We start from the raw sequence: 16,013 nt of genomic DNA, 5'->3' as shown, positions 1-16,013 counted from the left end.
TGTAGATGTTTTCAGACCTGGGCTGACAGGTCTTACTTTACCCATCCCATTCTCTCTCTCTCTTTCTCAGCTGGAGAGAAGGATTTCAGAGTACTCCTCTTGTGAAATATCCTCATAAAACCCATGACTTTGGCCAAATCATATATTAAAAATCACATTTTTTTGTAGGAATTTTCGTTGCAAATCCATTAATACAGGTTTGAAAGTGGTCAGACTTATAGTTTGGCACTAAGTCCATGTTTTGAGCATGTTTAGGGGGTCAAATTTAGGTGAGAAGTCCTGCACACGTCAGGCCGCAGCGCAATCGAAGGGTCACTGTCACAGGCATGTAGATGTCTTCAGACTCAGGCTGTTTTCAGACAGTGCAAGAAGGAGATAAACATCACTTCCTTTTTCCACTATTTTGCCTGCTGCTGGGGCTGCTTCGCTGAAATTTCGTAGGGAGCGCTATTCATCCAGTTTGCATCACCGATAGAATATTGTCATGTAGACGTGTTCAGGCCGGGACTCTTATCAAACATGTTAAGTTTGGTGTAGACTAGAGCATTTACAATAAAGTTATAGCAACTTCCTCTGTCATGGCGAAACATCAAATCTCAACGGTGTGAGTATGAGAATTTTCTGCAGGGTGAGACATGTCTGTCTTGCTCACACCTGCGTCATCAAAATCATGCAAGTAAATTGAAAACCCTTGATGAGTTTGTGTGTAAAACAAATTAATTTCCTAATTTTCATCAAGTCTATTTTTAGAAAAGTAAAGACCTTTAACCCACATGAACTGGTCAAAGTTTGATTGAAATATGTACCGTCAAGTGTGTCGAGACAATAAGTAACTGCAGCTTGACACAGAAAAATACTCATATATTTGAATGGAGAGTGTGAGCAAACCGCTAGCTGCTTGTGCCCTAATAAAGGAAAAACTGCAGTACAGAGCTACAAATTTTAGTTTTGATGGTATTTTTCTACAGCACTTTATCACCAAACTGTCACCCTCACTCCATTTTTTTCCCTTCCCCTCATAGGTCATCCCCACTACTGAATTATAAATATAAGACCAGTAATTATTGTAAAATAAATGACAATAACACCAAACTTCAAACAAAGTTTGTATATAATGTACTGTATGTATATAGGCCTTTCTGCTGTATCCTACAAAAATGAGCTGCATTCAACCCCCACACCAATGGCGGCTGGTGATTCAAAAAAACTGGGAAGGACAGGAGGAAAACCAACATGGAATCTTACAACAAACCACATCAAACTATATCATTGTCCCCCACCTGATGAAATCGGAGGAGTGGGGGGCAATTTTATGTGCCAATAAAACAATTTGCTTTTAAAAACAAAAACCCCTGGGTGGTGTAAAGGCTGCTTCTTTAAAGACATTTAGCATATACATATTGTTTCTAAACAAAGAAGAGCTAATTTTAGCCATGGAGTGGTTCAGATGTGTGATTTTACCAACAAAGTGAAGTTCAAATTTATAGTATTGTTCTATTGTGACAACAGATTTATGTTCTCATGTGTTTCCTGTGTATTTTTGTGGTATAGAGAAATATATAAAGTACCACAAAGCTTATAATCTGATACAGGTTCAGATCAGTACTGAATACTAGAACGATTGAACACTAAAAACATTCACAGATCTAAAAGTGTAGGTTCACATAAAAGTATTAATGCATGTATCAAATACATGACTTACACACTCTTATCTATATGCATGACATACAAAATATAGTCATTCAAAACATAAGCTGACATGTTAACACTTGTTATTCTAGTTACTTTAAGCTTATTACTCAATATACGGTTCAGCTTAAACACGAGCAATGAAGAAATTCTCACAAGCAAGCAGCCAGACCTCCTGCACACTCATTCACTAATCACACAACATCAACAGGTGACTGAACAACCACTCAATTAAAAACTGGATCAATTCCAAATGAATGAGTGAGTCCAAACAGTTCACTGTAACTTCAACAAGCAAACTACCTACAGCACATTATATGATCTCTGCTGCATTCTTGTGAAGGAGATGAATTCGCACAACAGCCACAGAGACATTTAACAATCAGAGATGAGATAGAGAAGCTGTATCTGACTCACGTTATCTGTTGTCTTCTTTCTTTCATGGAGATGAAGTATCCATGTCATAACACCTATTTGTGGCTGTTGGTCATCTTGTTGGTTATTAAACAGAACTTCATGGCTGCTGGTTAACCAGTCTGATATCATTAGCAACAATGACAAACAAACTAACTCTCCTGGTTGTTTCTCTGGTTGCTTCTCTCTCCACCCTCCTTGGGGGCGTCCTGCCGCTGCTGCGCCACACAGTCCAAATCCATTCTCCTGTTAGTTTTACAACAGTCCTTAACAGTCCTTCCATGGATGTATAAAGAGTCCTTCAGGCTGCTACAACAAGCTAACTGTTGCGTTGGCTAACGCAAGCAACTATCTACTGCTCTTATCTACTGCTGCTACTCTGCTTTACAGTGGAGAGAATTGAAGATGAAATCTGGAAACTATCATTGGACCAACACGATGTCAATATTGCATTCTGGTTGTTGCTTGGTTAGGGAAGACATCCTCACTTGGAGCGTCATTTTACGTCTTGGCCAATCATAGATTAGCATGAAAAAAAATGAAGTACATTAAATTGATCCATGAGGAGATCCCGCCCTGCGGAGGACAGCAGGAGCCTGTCCTTCTCTGTCCCCCACTCCCCCCCACTATCCCCCACTGCCCCCTACCACCACCTCACACACGCTGCCCATTCTCCTCCTGCCCTGCAGGTGTCGCTGTTGAAGCATTTTAACCAGAATTTCATATGGATTTTTTCCAAAGAAGAGAGAAAAAATATTTTATAAATACTACTGGGATTTGGTAATGGTTTATTTCAACCAAATATTCTTTTTTATATTTTGATCTTCCTCTTGCCTCTCAAAAAATAGAGGAGGAGCAACCTCCACTGCAATATACCATATCAAAATATCGATGGGGTGCTTCCTGACCAATGTCAACAGGCATGAGATATGTGTCCTGGAACATACAATGTTGCTGTCTATCACACAAAAGCTCATCTTCTGCAACCACCACTTTCTACATTAGTATCACTCATATTTCCTAAAACACCAGTATCTTGTTCCCTACAAAACTCATTTAGCCACGCTTCATTAAACTCTACATTTTTATAATGTACATTTGTGCACATCTGTTTTAAATATTGCAAAGCTTGCTTTATGTGCATAGTGTCAACAAACTGATATTCATAATGCCCTTTATAAGTTAGTTTAGACTTCAATTTTAGATGCAACAAAGATCCTTCTATATTAAAACGGGGAAACAAATCGTTAGTCAGCACAATATTTGCTGGAACATTCACCATTCCATGCACTCAATTTTGAAAAACTTTAGGTAATGATAACATTTTCATAAATGGTATATGTAAAGCAATCAAATTTTGTTCTAAGCTATTCAAACATGCCAATTCTGGTGGTATGGGATAAACTCTCAAATTGTTCGTTGCACATTCAGGTGGCAATTCACCTTTATTATATTATATTATTATTATATCTTATAATGATAGTGTAACAAATCATTAACATTTGGAGGATATGACTTCTGGCCAATTGGCATATCCTAGGCCCTGCAGTAAGTTATGTGAAGTGGACAGACTTGGTCGCCAAGGAGATAAACATCATATCTCTACACAATGTGTTGGGCTGAAATTTACAGCGGATGTTCCTGGAGACGCAAGGACAAACATGTTCAAATTTCAGCCCTCAAATCATTAGCATTTGGGAGATATGGCCTCTGTCCAATTGACAAAGAGCTGCTGCCTTCCTGTCCTAAGCCACACTGAGGAAAGCAAGGGTGGCAGCAGTTCTCCATAACTTATTCAACTGCTGTCAAAGCCACCATATATATACAGAAACCACACTGAGGGAAAAATGCAGGATCTAATATTATAGGTGTCTGAGTTACCTGAATTATACACCTCTTCAATGGCAGGGAACTAACATATCAATGATCTTGGATCAACATCAGCTTCAAAGTAACACCAGGAAACAGGAACATGCCAACACAGGCAGTAAAGAAGACTGATTGCAAGTTAACATGAATGTAAACAATGCAGGCATCAAATGTTTACACAAATGTCTTTGCAAATGTTTTATGTGGAAATGCATTCAACACATTTTTTAGTTAGGGATACACAGTGCACTTTGGTGAGTGGCACTGAATGACTGAATTTTAAGAAAAATGTACATTTTCAGGGAACCTTTAATCTTTAGATTATCATACAAAGAGACGCTAAGACACACAAAACATACAAACAAATAAAACTCCTGAAGGTGGAAAAATTGCAGCTAGATTTATTACACAATCCACAAGACAATATATGGTATACATTAATCAACTGAGGTGACAATACGTAGGTCCCAAAAATTTTGTAACTCAAAATTTATATAATGTTAATTCAATATTATCAACTTAAAATGAAAGATTGATGCTAATGACAAAACTTAAGAAGAAAAAAATTGTCAAGCACTGTTTGATCTAAATCCAGTGCACTCTCCACACCTACAAATATTACCTGGAGGAAATATTACTGTCCTGGCCAGGAGGCTCTGAGGTTGAGGAGAATCAACACATCGCAGGGAGCCAAGCAGTAAACCCCCAACTCATTCAATGCATATTCTGGTGGAGGATCCCCTCCTCCTGCCCAATCTCTCATTTCTTCCTCTGACTCTTTAAGGAAATTCCTTAGAAGAATAGCAGAGCCCACATTAAGACATAAGATGATACACGCCTCCTTAACACTGTGGACAGAAAGAGAGAGCAGATGGTGAAAAAATAATCATAATTCTTGTAGAAACATAGTTATCACTTTCACTTGGGCTATTAATCTTAAATTATCTGTCCTGTACTCCTCATAAAAAAATTTCAGTTGCTAAGTGTTTTGTTAGTATTTTTCCACTTCACTATTTTTCATTATTATGATCATTCCTATCTAATCCGTCATAGCAATAGCATAAACTGTTACACACAAGCAAAAGATGGTTCTCCAACCACAAAATGTTGTGGAAAGCACATCCATTTGTAGCAGCGGTGCCACCAACCTAGTAATAGAGGTAAGATGCAACATAATACACACAGGAAAAGCAAAACACAGTAATATCTTTTATCTCCCCACCTCATTTCCTAATTACTCTAATTCTTATTCTAATCACACCCCCAAAACTCTTAAAATCACTCAAAAGTGTATTTTTCTTATTGATTCTTCACTGCGATGTTTGAGCTTCACTGTGCCGACTGATATATGTCTGGAGAGGTGGAGGTGTTGAAGGTGTGGGTATGTATAGCTGCATGTCATCATTCAACTGCTGGCTGTCAAGGTGGTGTCAAGCAAATGACGTGGGCTTCATAGAGAATTGAGCGACCTTCTGGGTAAGAGCTGGTCTGATTAGGAGAGATGGCATACATGCCACTTTGGATGGAACTGCTCTCATATCCAGAAATATTTATTGGTTTATTAGTAGACAACCCATGAAAACCCAGAGTTGAGACCAGGAGGCAGAGAAGCAGTCCTACACACTTTTCTGTGCTTCCATTTTAGTGCAGTTACCCACCCAAAGCCACATAGAAACTATGTCTGGCCCCGACCACTTAAATCAATTAAACTTAAAGTAAACAAAAGCAGAGTTATTCATAAAAATTTTATAAAAAACAACTCCACCTCTGCAATAGTACAACAACACAGGAGAATTAAATGTGGACTCTTAAACATTAGATCTCTGTCATTTAAAGCCGTATTAATAAATGATCTAATCTCAGATTATCGCATTGATTTATTTTGTCTTACTAAAACCTGGCTGTGTCATGAAGAATATGTTAGCCTGAAAGAATCCACTCCCCCCAGTCGTATTAAAAAAATTCTCAAAGCTCACATTCCTCGAGACACCGGCTGAGGAGGTGGAGTTGCAGCCATTTTCGACTCAAGCCTAATAATCAACCCTAGACCTAAACTAAATTATAACTCATCAGCCAGCCAGTTGTACTGCTTTCCATCAACACTGAATTCAATGCCATGTCTCAATACAGCAGAGGACTCTCATGCTAGTCTTAGCCCCTCCCAAATTGATCATCTTGTTGATAGTGCTGCAGGCTCACTGTGAATGACACTCGACTCCATCGCCCCTTTAAAAAGCCCTAGGTTCCTTTTCAGCAATTTGGCCAGGCTGACAAAGAGTCATAACTTTATTGATCTGTGTATTCCTATAGCTGTCAGTAGCAACGACTTCATGAGCTTCTTTAATGATAACATTCTAACTATTAGAGACAAAATTCATCACCTCCTGCCCTCAACAGGCACTGACCCCAAACACAGGAACCTTAGAAACAGCTGTAAAACCTTATATATATTTAGACTTTTTCTCCAATCAATCTTCCTGAACTAACTTCAACGATTTCTTCATGTAAGCCATCAACCTGTCTCTTACACCCCATCCCAACTAGGCTGCTTAAGGAAGTCTTACCCTTAGTTAGCACTAAGCACTAAAACTTACTAGATATGATCAATCTGTCTTTAGTAATAGGCTATGTACCATAGTCCTTTAAAGCAGCTGTAATTTAAACTCTTCTTGATTCAGGCATTTTAGCTGACTATAGACCTAAATCTAACCTTCCCTTTCTCTCTAAGATCCTTGAGAAAGTAGACGTCGATCAGTTGTGCGACTTTCTACATGACAATAGATTGAGGATTTTCAGTCAGGATTTAGAGCACATCATAGCACAGAGGCAGCACTGCTGTAAGTTACAATGACCTTCTAACTGCATCAATGACCTTCTAACTTCAATGCATGTGCATGGCATAAAAATATAAAGACAAGCCCACAGGCATGCGTGTGCTGCATGCCGCACATGCCGTTCAAGTAGCACTACAATATGCATGTGCACATGCACATGTACTAAAAGTACACCCACGTGATATTTCAATGACTCCTTTCATCCCCCACATAAGCACACATGTATACTTACTGCTTAAAGAAATTCTCAGGTCTTTTGCAGTAGTGACCAAATAGAGGAAATAGGTTTCTCGTCATGTCAAACTGAAGCTGAGTTGCCCCACCATCACTGAAATGATTAGACAGGATCACCTGACAGAGAGACACATGAATATATTGATCTCATTGTAACTGCATTGCTGCAAACTGATGTCTAGCGAACATAGTGCATAGGTGAACAATGTTATTTAATAGCAGTTGCAAGATATAAATACATCTCTTGCATTCATTTTAAACCTCAATGTACAATAATGCACTAATAATAAGAACCTGATGGACAAACTACCAAATTTACAGTAAGAATCCTCTAATCACTTGTAAGACACTTTTGCAGGATTCTAATTTTAAACCACCTCATCCACAAACATTCAAAAGTCTGCTAGAGACAGAGCTTCTGACCAACTCACAGAGCTTATGCTAACTAGCTGGCTTACTACAGCTGACAAATTTTGCAGTTAACAATTATCATCACTGTTGCTGCAGTTGTCACCTGCTGAAATTGAGAAGCCTGCTTTTTTCTACTTCTGTGAGAAAGGAACCAAATGTTCCAAAAATGACTATGACTTTATAGTTGCTTAGTAAATGGTGGGGCTTAGTAAATGGTCATTTGGCTCACTCATTCAGTCAATATCTGTGAATAAAATATTATTTGAAATAATCCTCGTAACACTGCATGTCCCAGATATTACCCAATTGTCAAATTTTGTTATCCTTAATTATCACCGCATGTAAACAAAAATGGATTAGCTAAAATATACACATAATTTGCAGTTAATTAATAATTTGTATCAAAATTTGTTATCAGTCCAGTTGTGTCACCTGTCTTAGTTTTTGGATTGACTGTCAATGAGTAGCATACTGCAGACTTATGAGAAGTAAATTGTTTGATCCTTTATGCTACTATTTCGCTATTCATATAGCAAGGCTACTCCCCAACACATTGCCACTCAGCCAGCATGACATCTTTTTTACATTAGCTATCCCTCACCTATACATGCAGACCCAGCTGCAGTTTCTCCAAAATCAAAATTTAGAGTCAAAATCTAGATTGAACAGTGCTGCTTGAAAGTTTGTGAAACCTTTAAAATTTTCTGTATTTCTGCATAAATATGACCTAAAATGTGATCAGATATTTACATGTCCTAAAACTAGATAAAGTGAACCAAATTAAACAAATGAGACAAAAAAAAAAACAAAACTTTTTCATTTATTTTCAGTGACTGGTGTGACCCCCTTTTGCAGCAATAACTTCAACCAAACATTTTGCTGTAACTTTTTATCAGCCCTGCACATCAGCTTAGAGGAATTTTAGCCCATTCCTCTTTGTAGAACATTCTCAACTCAGGGATGTTGGTGGGCTTCTTTGCATGAACTGCCTGCTTCAGGTCCTTCCACAGCATTTTTATGGCATTAAGGTCAGGACTTTGACTTGGCATTTCCAAAACATTAACTTTGACGCTCCTACAGTGAGGTGTCATCATAACTTATTGGGATATTTTGCAATCTATTCCTCTGTCCTGTGGTACGGACGAGCCCAGGTACTAGAGCAAATCACTGATCCAGTGGTACGTTTATCTGCCACCCCGTTTCGGACAATAGCAGGTCTCCTCTTCATGCTGCTCCTGCTCTCCAGAGATGTTCAGCTAAATCATGGACCAGTGACCCCTGAAGCGCTGCAGAACATCAGTGCTGATTTGTGCCTGAGAGTGTCTGGGACTCCTCTGGTGCCGGTGATGAATGAGCATCAACTTTCTGAGCCGGGCTTTCTCCTGGACTTTCTCTGTCAGACTGAAACATGGTTGAAACAAACAACTCCTGCGAGTGTGTTCATGGTGCCCGGATACCAATGTTTCAGAAGAGACAGGCCTGATGGAAGAGGAGGAGGGGTGCTTTTTTATGTGAGATAGAACATCAAACGTGAACATGTGGTTTACAATGCGGGTAACACGTAAAGAATATGTTGGGATAAAAATAATGTTATCCCAACAAATGTCTTTTAACATCATAGATATCTATAGGCCCCCTTCTGCAGATGACACTATCTTCTATGATCAACTCACAGAAGTCTTGAAAGAGTGCAATTTTAACATAGGATTATTATTTATGGGTGATTTTAATGTGAACTGGGAGGATAAAACTAAGAGGAAAAAACTAAAAATGATCACAGAGAAATTCCAATTAGAACAACTAGTGAAAGGCTCAACTAGGATTGCAAAATGTTCCAATAAAAAAACTGATCTGATATTTACTAATAAACCAGAAAGAATAACTAAAAGTTATAATTTAATCACTGGCTTATCAGATCATAACCTAACCCTATGTGTGAGAAGACTGACTAAAAATAGATTTAGGACCACGGCAACTAAGACAATGATCCCTCAATGCATACCCAGAGCTAAGCAAGAAGAATTTGTCAGTGAAATTAACAGCTTGAACTGGGATGATGTACTTTCCTCTGATGATCTGGACTATGGCTGTGATACTTTTAACTCACAGAATCAACTCTGTGAGGGAAAGATTTAATGTGAGGATACAGATAAAATCTAAAAATAAAAACAATTTACCGTGGTTTAATGAAAATTTGTTGAAACTAATGAAATCTAGAGATGCTGCACTAAGGAAGGCAATTAAAACTAGAAGAGACACTGACATGCTGATTTATAAAGGTTTAAGTTACAAAGTTATCCAAGAGCTAAGAGAAACTAAATCTTGTTTTTATCTCAATATACTGAATGAGGCAAAAGGCAACAGTAAATTGATCTGGAAAAACATCAATAATCTCACAAGGAGGGACCTAAAATTTTTTAGGAGATTTTAAACTCAAAGTACATGGAAAGTTAATTGAAGATCATCTTACGGTAGCTTCTGTCTTTAATATTTTTTTTCTTGAGTCTGTATATGAATAAGAAAAAAATGTATGAAAAGGAAACTGGATGCTACAGGCCAGGTTTTCGTGCTGGTAGATACTAATGAGTTACAAATAAACAAAATCATCAGCTCCTTACAGAGCTCCAAAAATTTTGGTCCACATTGTATGCAATTTGGCTTTAGAGCAAATCATTCCACCGAAACTGCTACCTTGCACTTAGTAGAGCAAATTAAATCAAGACTTGATAAAAGATGAGTTAGTGCTGTATTTTTAGATCTGCTTAAAGCATTCGACACAGTCAATCATGATGTTTTAACATCTAGAGCACTGGCATGGATGTCTTCATATTTATCTAATAGGATACAACGTGTAAGGTTTGTGATGCACTGTCCAGTAACGTGAAGTGCACAATAGGTGTTCCACAAGGGTCAGTGTTAGTTCCCCTATTATTTAGCCTATACATTAATACTCTCCCTCAACAGTGTCATGATGTAGAAAAAAAACAGCTGAGTTAGCTGCTGCTAAGCTAACAATTGCATTGGAAGGGATCACACATTGGCTTGATCAATCATGTCTGAGTCTACCATGGTACAACCTCCTAACACTGATATTCTCATCAAAGATGAAAGGACTGACACAGTCACTGATTTTAAATATCTTGGTGTGACACTGGATCCAAATTTTGACTTTAAAACATGTTAAATAAAATGGTTAAAACTATTAATTGTACTTATTAAGTATGACTTAGCAAATTTTAGACATTAGAAACCGTCTCTCTTTGGAGGCAGCCAAGATATTTATCTATTTATGGGCAGGCTGGAGAAACAGCCATAAAACCTTTTGAGTCCTTGTACAAACAAGCTCTAAAAACTCTGGACAAAAAGCCAATGCATTTCCATCACTGTAGGGTACTAGAGAAATACAATTTACTGAGCTCTGAGAATTTCAGATTATTCTCAAATTTGTGCCTAGTATATAAAATTTTAAATGGTTTAGCCCCTCATCCACTTTTTGTACTTTGTGTACACTTGCTCAGTGAGTTCTATTAGATCCTCCAGAATATCCTCTACACAAGATTGTACCATACCATTTTGTCGCACTGTATTTGGGCAGTCAGCTTTCTCTGTGAAAGCCACAACTCAGTGGAATGTCCTACCTGATGATGTGAAGAGCTGCAGTTCCGTCAGTACGTTCAAAACCAAATTAAAAAATCTGCTAAAAACTACTCAGCTCTGTAACCACTGAATCTCATCTCATGGTCTTCTCATAAACACAAATAATTTTGCTTTTAATTTGAGAAGCTTACATTATTAATTTCTAGTTGACATTGTGGATTTATGTGATGTGCTATTGTGTGTAACTTTGTATTTTGTGTCCTGTGTTTTTTTTGGCTTTGTACTGTTTTTATATTGTGCTGTTACATGTTTTAATTGTAAGGGAAAGCAGATGAAAATTAGCTTTAAGCTAACTCTGGTGCAGTGCATCAAATGTTATCATGTATGTTATGTAAAACTGTACATTGCTCCAATAAATACAATACAACAAGTTTCTTCTGCTCTAACCATTCTTTGGAAGAATGACTTGTGTGTTTGGGGTTGTTGTTTTACTGCATGACCCACTTTCTGTTGAGCTTTAGTTCACAGACAGATACCTTGACATTTTCCTATAGAATATGCTGGTACAACTCAGAACTCATAGCTCCTTCAATGATTGCAAACCGTCCGTTCAGAGGCAGCAAAGCAGGCCCAAACCATGATGCTACCACCACCATGTTTCACAGATAGATGGGTTAAGGTTCTTATGCTGGAATGTAGCCTTTGCTCATCAAGCCAAAAAGTTTGATTTTGGTCTCATCCATCCACAACACTTTTTGAGTTATCTTCTGGTTTATCCACATGGTTTGAGCGAACTGTAGACAGCAGCAATGTTCTTTTTGGAGTGAAGTGGCTTTTTTCCTTGCAACTCTGCCATGCACACATTGATGTTCAATGTTCTCCTGATGGTGGACTCATGGAATATTGACTGTAGCCATTGCACGAGAGGCCTTTAGTGTCATAGACATTACCCCTGTGGCCTCCCAGAGTATCACATGCCTGCTCTTGATGTGATTTTTTGTTGTTTGACCATCCCTGGGGAGGGTAACAATAGTGTTGGATGTCCCCCATTTGTACACAATTTGCCTGACAGTCGACTGGTGGAGTCCAAACTCTTTAGAAATGATTTTGACACCCTTCCAAGCCTGGTGAGCATCAGCAACTCTTCTTTTAAGATCCTCAGAAATATCCTTTGTTTGAGCCATGACACACTTCCACAAACCTGTGTTAGGAAGCTCAGACTTTGATAGTGAAGACCCAGATTTCTCTTCTTTAAATAAGGCAGGGTCTCCGAGACTCACACTTGCTTGTCATCCCATTGATTGAAACACTCAACTCTAATTTCCTCTTCAAGTCAACTGATAATCCTAGAGGTTCACATATTTTTGCCATGCACAAATATTAACATTGGGTCATTTTCCTCAATAAATAAATGAACAAGTGTAAGGTTTTTGTCTCATTTGCTAAACTCTTTATCTAATTTTAGGACTTGAATGGAAATCTGATCATGTTTTAGGTCATATTTATGCAGAAATAGAGCAGATTCTAAAGAGTTCACATAAACTTTCAAGCAGCAGTGTATATATGTTACTATATAACATTTTAGTTATCTAAACTGTCTCTGAACAGCTTGACTATATGATCCCTGCTATGAAGTCTGTTTTTAGTACGCTCTACCTATATTTCATATTAATATGAAACACAAACAGTGTAGTTGATTAAGCAGGTACTAATCTCTTACATCCTGGTAGAGAAAGTTGTCAAGTCTCTCCGCAAGGCCCTGCCAAGCCTGCTGGAACAGGGAAAGACTCAGGATCTGCTGAAGGTTCAACAATCTGTCCCTGACACAAAGCATCATGGGACATGCTGAACTAGACAAGGACATGGTGGACTGGTCCTGCTGGGATGGTAGAGAAAACCACCTAAAGAAAAGACAGAGATGAGAACAAGCATGAAAGAGAAGAAATCCATATAATAATAAGATTAAATAAGATAAAATAAGATAATCTTTATATTCTTTGGCTGCTCTACTCAGTGAAATTAGTAAAACAAACACTATGTAAAGAGAAAATAATCAATCTTCAACGCAATGTAGGAGACACAGACTGTTTCATATTTTCTTAACCTGCTATTTTAGATCTCCTCTACCTCTTACTGCTCCATTATACTGATCTTTCTGCATATTAAAAGAGCAACATGTCCTCTACAAGCTTTGCTGTGGTTTTAGGCAGTCAGCATCTGAGACTATATGTAGTTTCTTAAAGAGTTATGTTTTGTGCTTCAATCAGGGTTTGTACACAATTTGAAATGAATTACTATGACTTTTCAGGGATTCATTGTATGGAATTTGCCTTAGTTTTCATTCCGTGAATACCTGAAATATATGTATGTGTTATAACCACTGTATATATACAGGGTTAAGGTTACAAAACTTTCACTGTAATATTACATACATAAACCCATAGTTAATACCAAGCTATTACTTTACTTCATCATTACCTCTTCATTATTAAAATATCACCTCACTATTACCTTGTTATACCAAAGTGTAATGTAAAGCTATTATATTACATCCTGAGTGATCCTGTTAGCATGTTAATGAAGTTACCATTTATGTGCAGTGTGCTTAGAGGTGTAGTGAGAAGCGTAATGTGCATAGAGGCATAGAGTGAGGTGTAATGTGCATAGAGGTGTAGTGTGAGGTGTACTGTGCATAGAAGCATAGTGTGAGTGAAATGTGCACAGAGGTGTAGTGTGAAGTGTAATGTGCATAGAAGCATACTGTGAGTGACATGTGCACAGAGGCCTAGTGTGAGGCATAATGTGCATTGAAGTGTGTGAGCTGCCGGTGCTCTGTCTGTACAGCTACACGGGACGTGTTCTGACCCAATGTTGAGTGTAGGTCACCCAAGTAGCAGTGTGGAAATCATCACATTCCATTGTATGTCGACTCTCTGAGCTAATCAGCTATTCCGGGGCTCCTGCTAACTAGCCACATGCTGCTAGCTCTCTCCACCTACAGCAGCCCCACATTACACTGCATAGAAACACAAATGAAGTACTAGCTGCTGTCTTGCTAGCATGCTGCTCACCCCACCACTCCTTTTTAGTCACTATGTTAAACTAATCTATACAACACAGAATGGAAAGGATGTACAATGAATACAGAAATATCAATCACTAATTTCCTTCAAGTAATAAGGTGGTTGCCATAAGTTAACAAGACACTACTATGATGGTTAGGGTCAAAATGCCAAACTCGACACTTCAAAACAGGAATCCACAAACCGATGGGTGACATCACGGTGACTATGTCATTTTTTTACAGTCTATGGTTGGACCCACCTAGAGACTAAGACCCGCACCAGCTGACGAGCCTAGAAAATGGAACTGAAAATTTCATCAACCGCTGGATCAGCTCCACACTATTTGCCACACAAGGACACACACATCTGGGGCATGTACTACGAAGCAAGTTCAACATACCCGGGATATCTTTTCGTTAGCTGGCTTCACTGAATCTAACATTGGCCCTCCAGATAACCAGTGCTATGAAGCTGGCTATCAACTAGCTCAGTCAACTCTGGGTTTCCCTATCCAGCTACAAGCGCATTCATGTGAAAGAGACGGGGTTGTTAATTACAAGTGACATCATCAGAAGAAGTACTTCGTATTTTATGAGATGAAACAGTGATACCAAGTACCTGTGGAAAACTTCTGTATGACAGCAAAGTCATATTGAATGAAATGAAATGTACACGATAGCCTGTAATCATACACCAGAATAACAGGATGTAGAAACACTAGGAATAATTTCCATATACTAGAGCTAGACTAAGCCCTAAAATACATGTAGGAATTATTATATATGACTTAAGTATAGAGTGAATATTTTTTGCTATTTAGTTGGATGATGAAGAAACCATTCTGAATATGTAGAAAAAAACAAAAGACACAAAAAACAAACAAACCAAAAAGTAATGCCAGACTGTTTCTGCTACCAAAGCAGTGTTGAGGTCTATCTTACCAAAATGTTTCATTTATAATCATGGGAGTCAATAATCAGTGTGTGGATTATTTTTTCTGATAAAAGATAATCTTTTGTTTTTAGTTCCAATTATCATCACACAGTTCTTTCATGTTATTCTGAGCTAGTGATGGAATCAGAGTGTAAAATCATCCACACTGTTAGCTATCACTCTGGAGATGAAATAAACTTTGCACAATTAAAATGCAGCTAAAATCATCATTATGTGTTTAGTGCTGTAAACTATCTCACCGTTTGCTGGAAACTCTGCTTTAAAACCAGAGTGGAAACAGAAAGCCTGGAATAATATCATGTTTGTACTGACCTATAAAAATATGTATTGCTCTTTTTTACTTGTCACTTTATTGTAAACTCATGTTGGAATCCTGTAGCAATGATGACATCTTTTTTCCATTGGTCTCATTGATCAGTGGTCAGGGTGTTGACATGTTGTGATCCGATCCTCTGAAGTTAACCTGTTCTGGAGCAGGTTAGCTGTTCAGCGTAAGTTACCGTTGCGATGTACCCCAGTATAAAGTGAACCACCGTCGTAATCCTGAAAACTCAGAGCAACACCTGAAGTAACCTTGCTAACCCCAAAACCTGCTTCATAGTACAGGCCTCTGGTAACTTGCAAGTGTAATCATAAAGTACAGCTGACATCTAGGCAGAGTTAGCTAATGGATTGTGTGTAAATTGATGCTGAATAATTATTTTAATGCTGGATGCTTGGTAGGACTTTGTTGTAAATTTATTTAGTTTTTAATCTAGTCTTTGACGAACTAGAGTTTGCTGCTCAATTTTTAAAGTTATGCTTTCTCTCACTTCCTCTACTACCATGCTGAATACATCCCCATTCCAATATTGGAATCTCAGTGTAAGTAGGGAGTTAGTATTGTAGTAACCACCAGTGGTTCAGACCAATCAGTGTTGCGAATCCAGCTGCCTTGCAAGGTAAG

General features: G+C 38.1%; 1 protein-coding gene across 1 annotated transcript in view; it reads right to left on the bottom strand.

Annotated features, from left to right (window-relative positions):
- Window positions 1–4,353: 4,353 nt before the first annotated feature.
- The window catches only part of rint1 (RAD50 interactor 1), a 51,978-nt gene continuing 40,318 nt past the window's right edge, over window positions 4,354–16,013 (bottom strand). The window contains exons 13-15 of the mRNA XM_044343326.1: window positions 12,769–12,949; window positions 7,039–7,157; window positions 4,354–4,820 (exon numbers count right to left, since the gene is read on the bottom strand). Of these exons, the coding sequence (XP_044199261.1) occupies window positions 4,607–4,820; window positions 7,039–7,157; window positions 12,769–12,949 (514 nt within the window). The 3' untranslated portion in view covers window positions 4,354–4,606. The remainder of the gene's footprint in view (window positions 4,821–7,038; window positions 7,158–12,768; window positions 12,950–16,013) is intronic.

This window comes from Thunnus albacares, chromosome 23 (genome assembly GCF_914725855.1).
Source record: "Thunnus albacares chromosome 23, fThuAlb1.1, whole genome shotgun sequence".
NCBI classification, from domain to species: domain Eukaryota; kingdom Metazoa; phylum Chordata; class Actinopteri; order Scombriformes; family Scombridae; genus Thunnus; species Thunnus albacares.
Note: the sequence above shows the minus strand (reverse complement) of the source record. Positions and strands in the feature narration are given on the sequence as shown.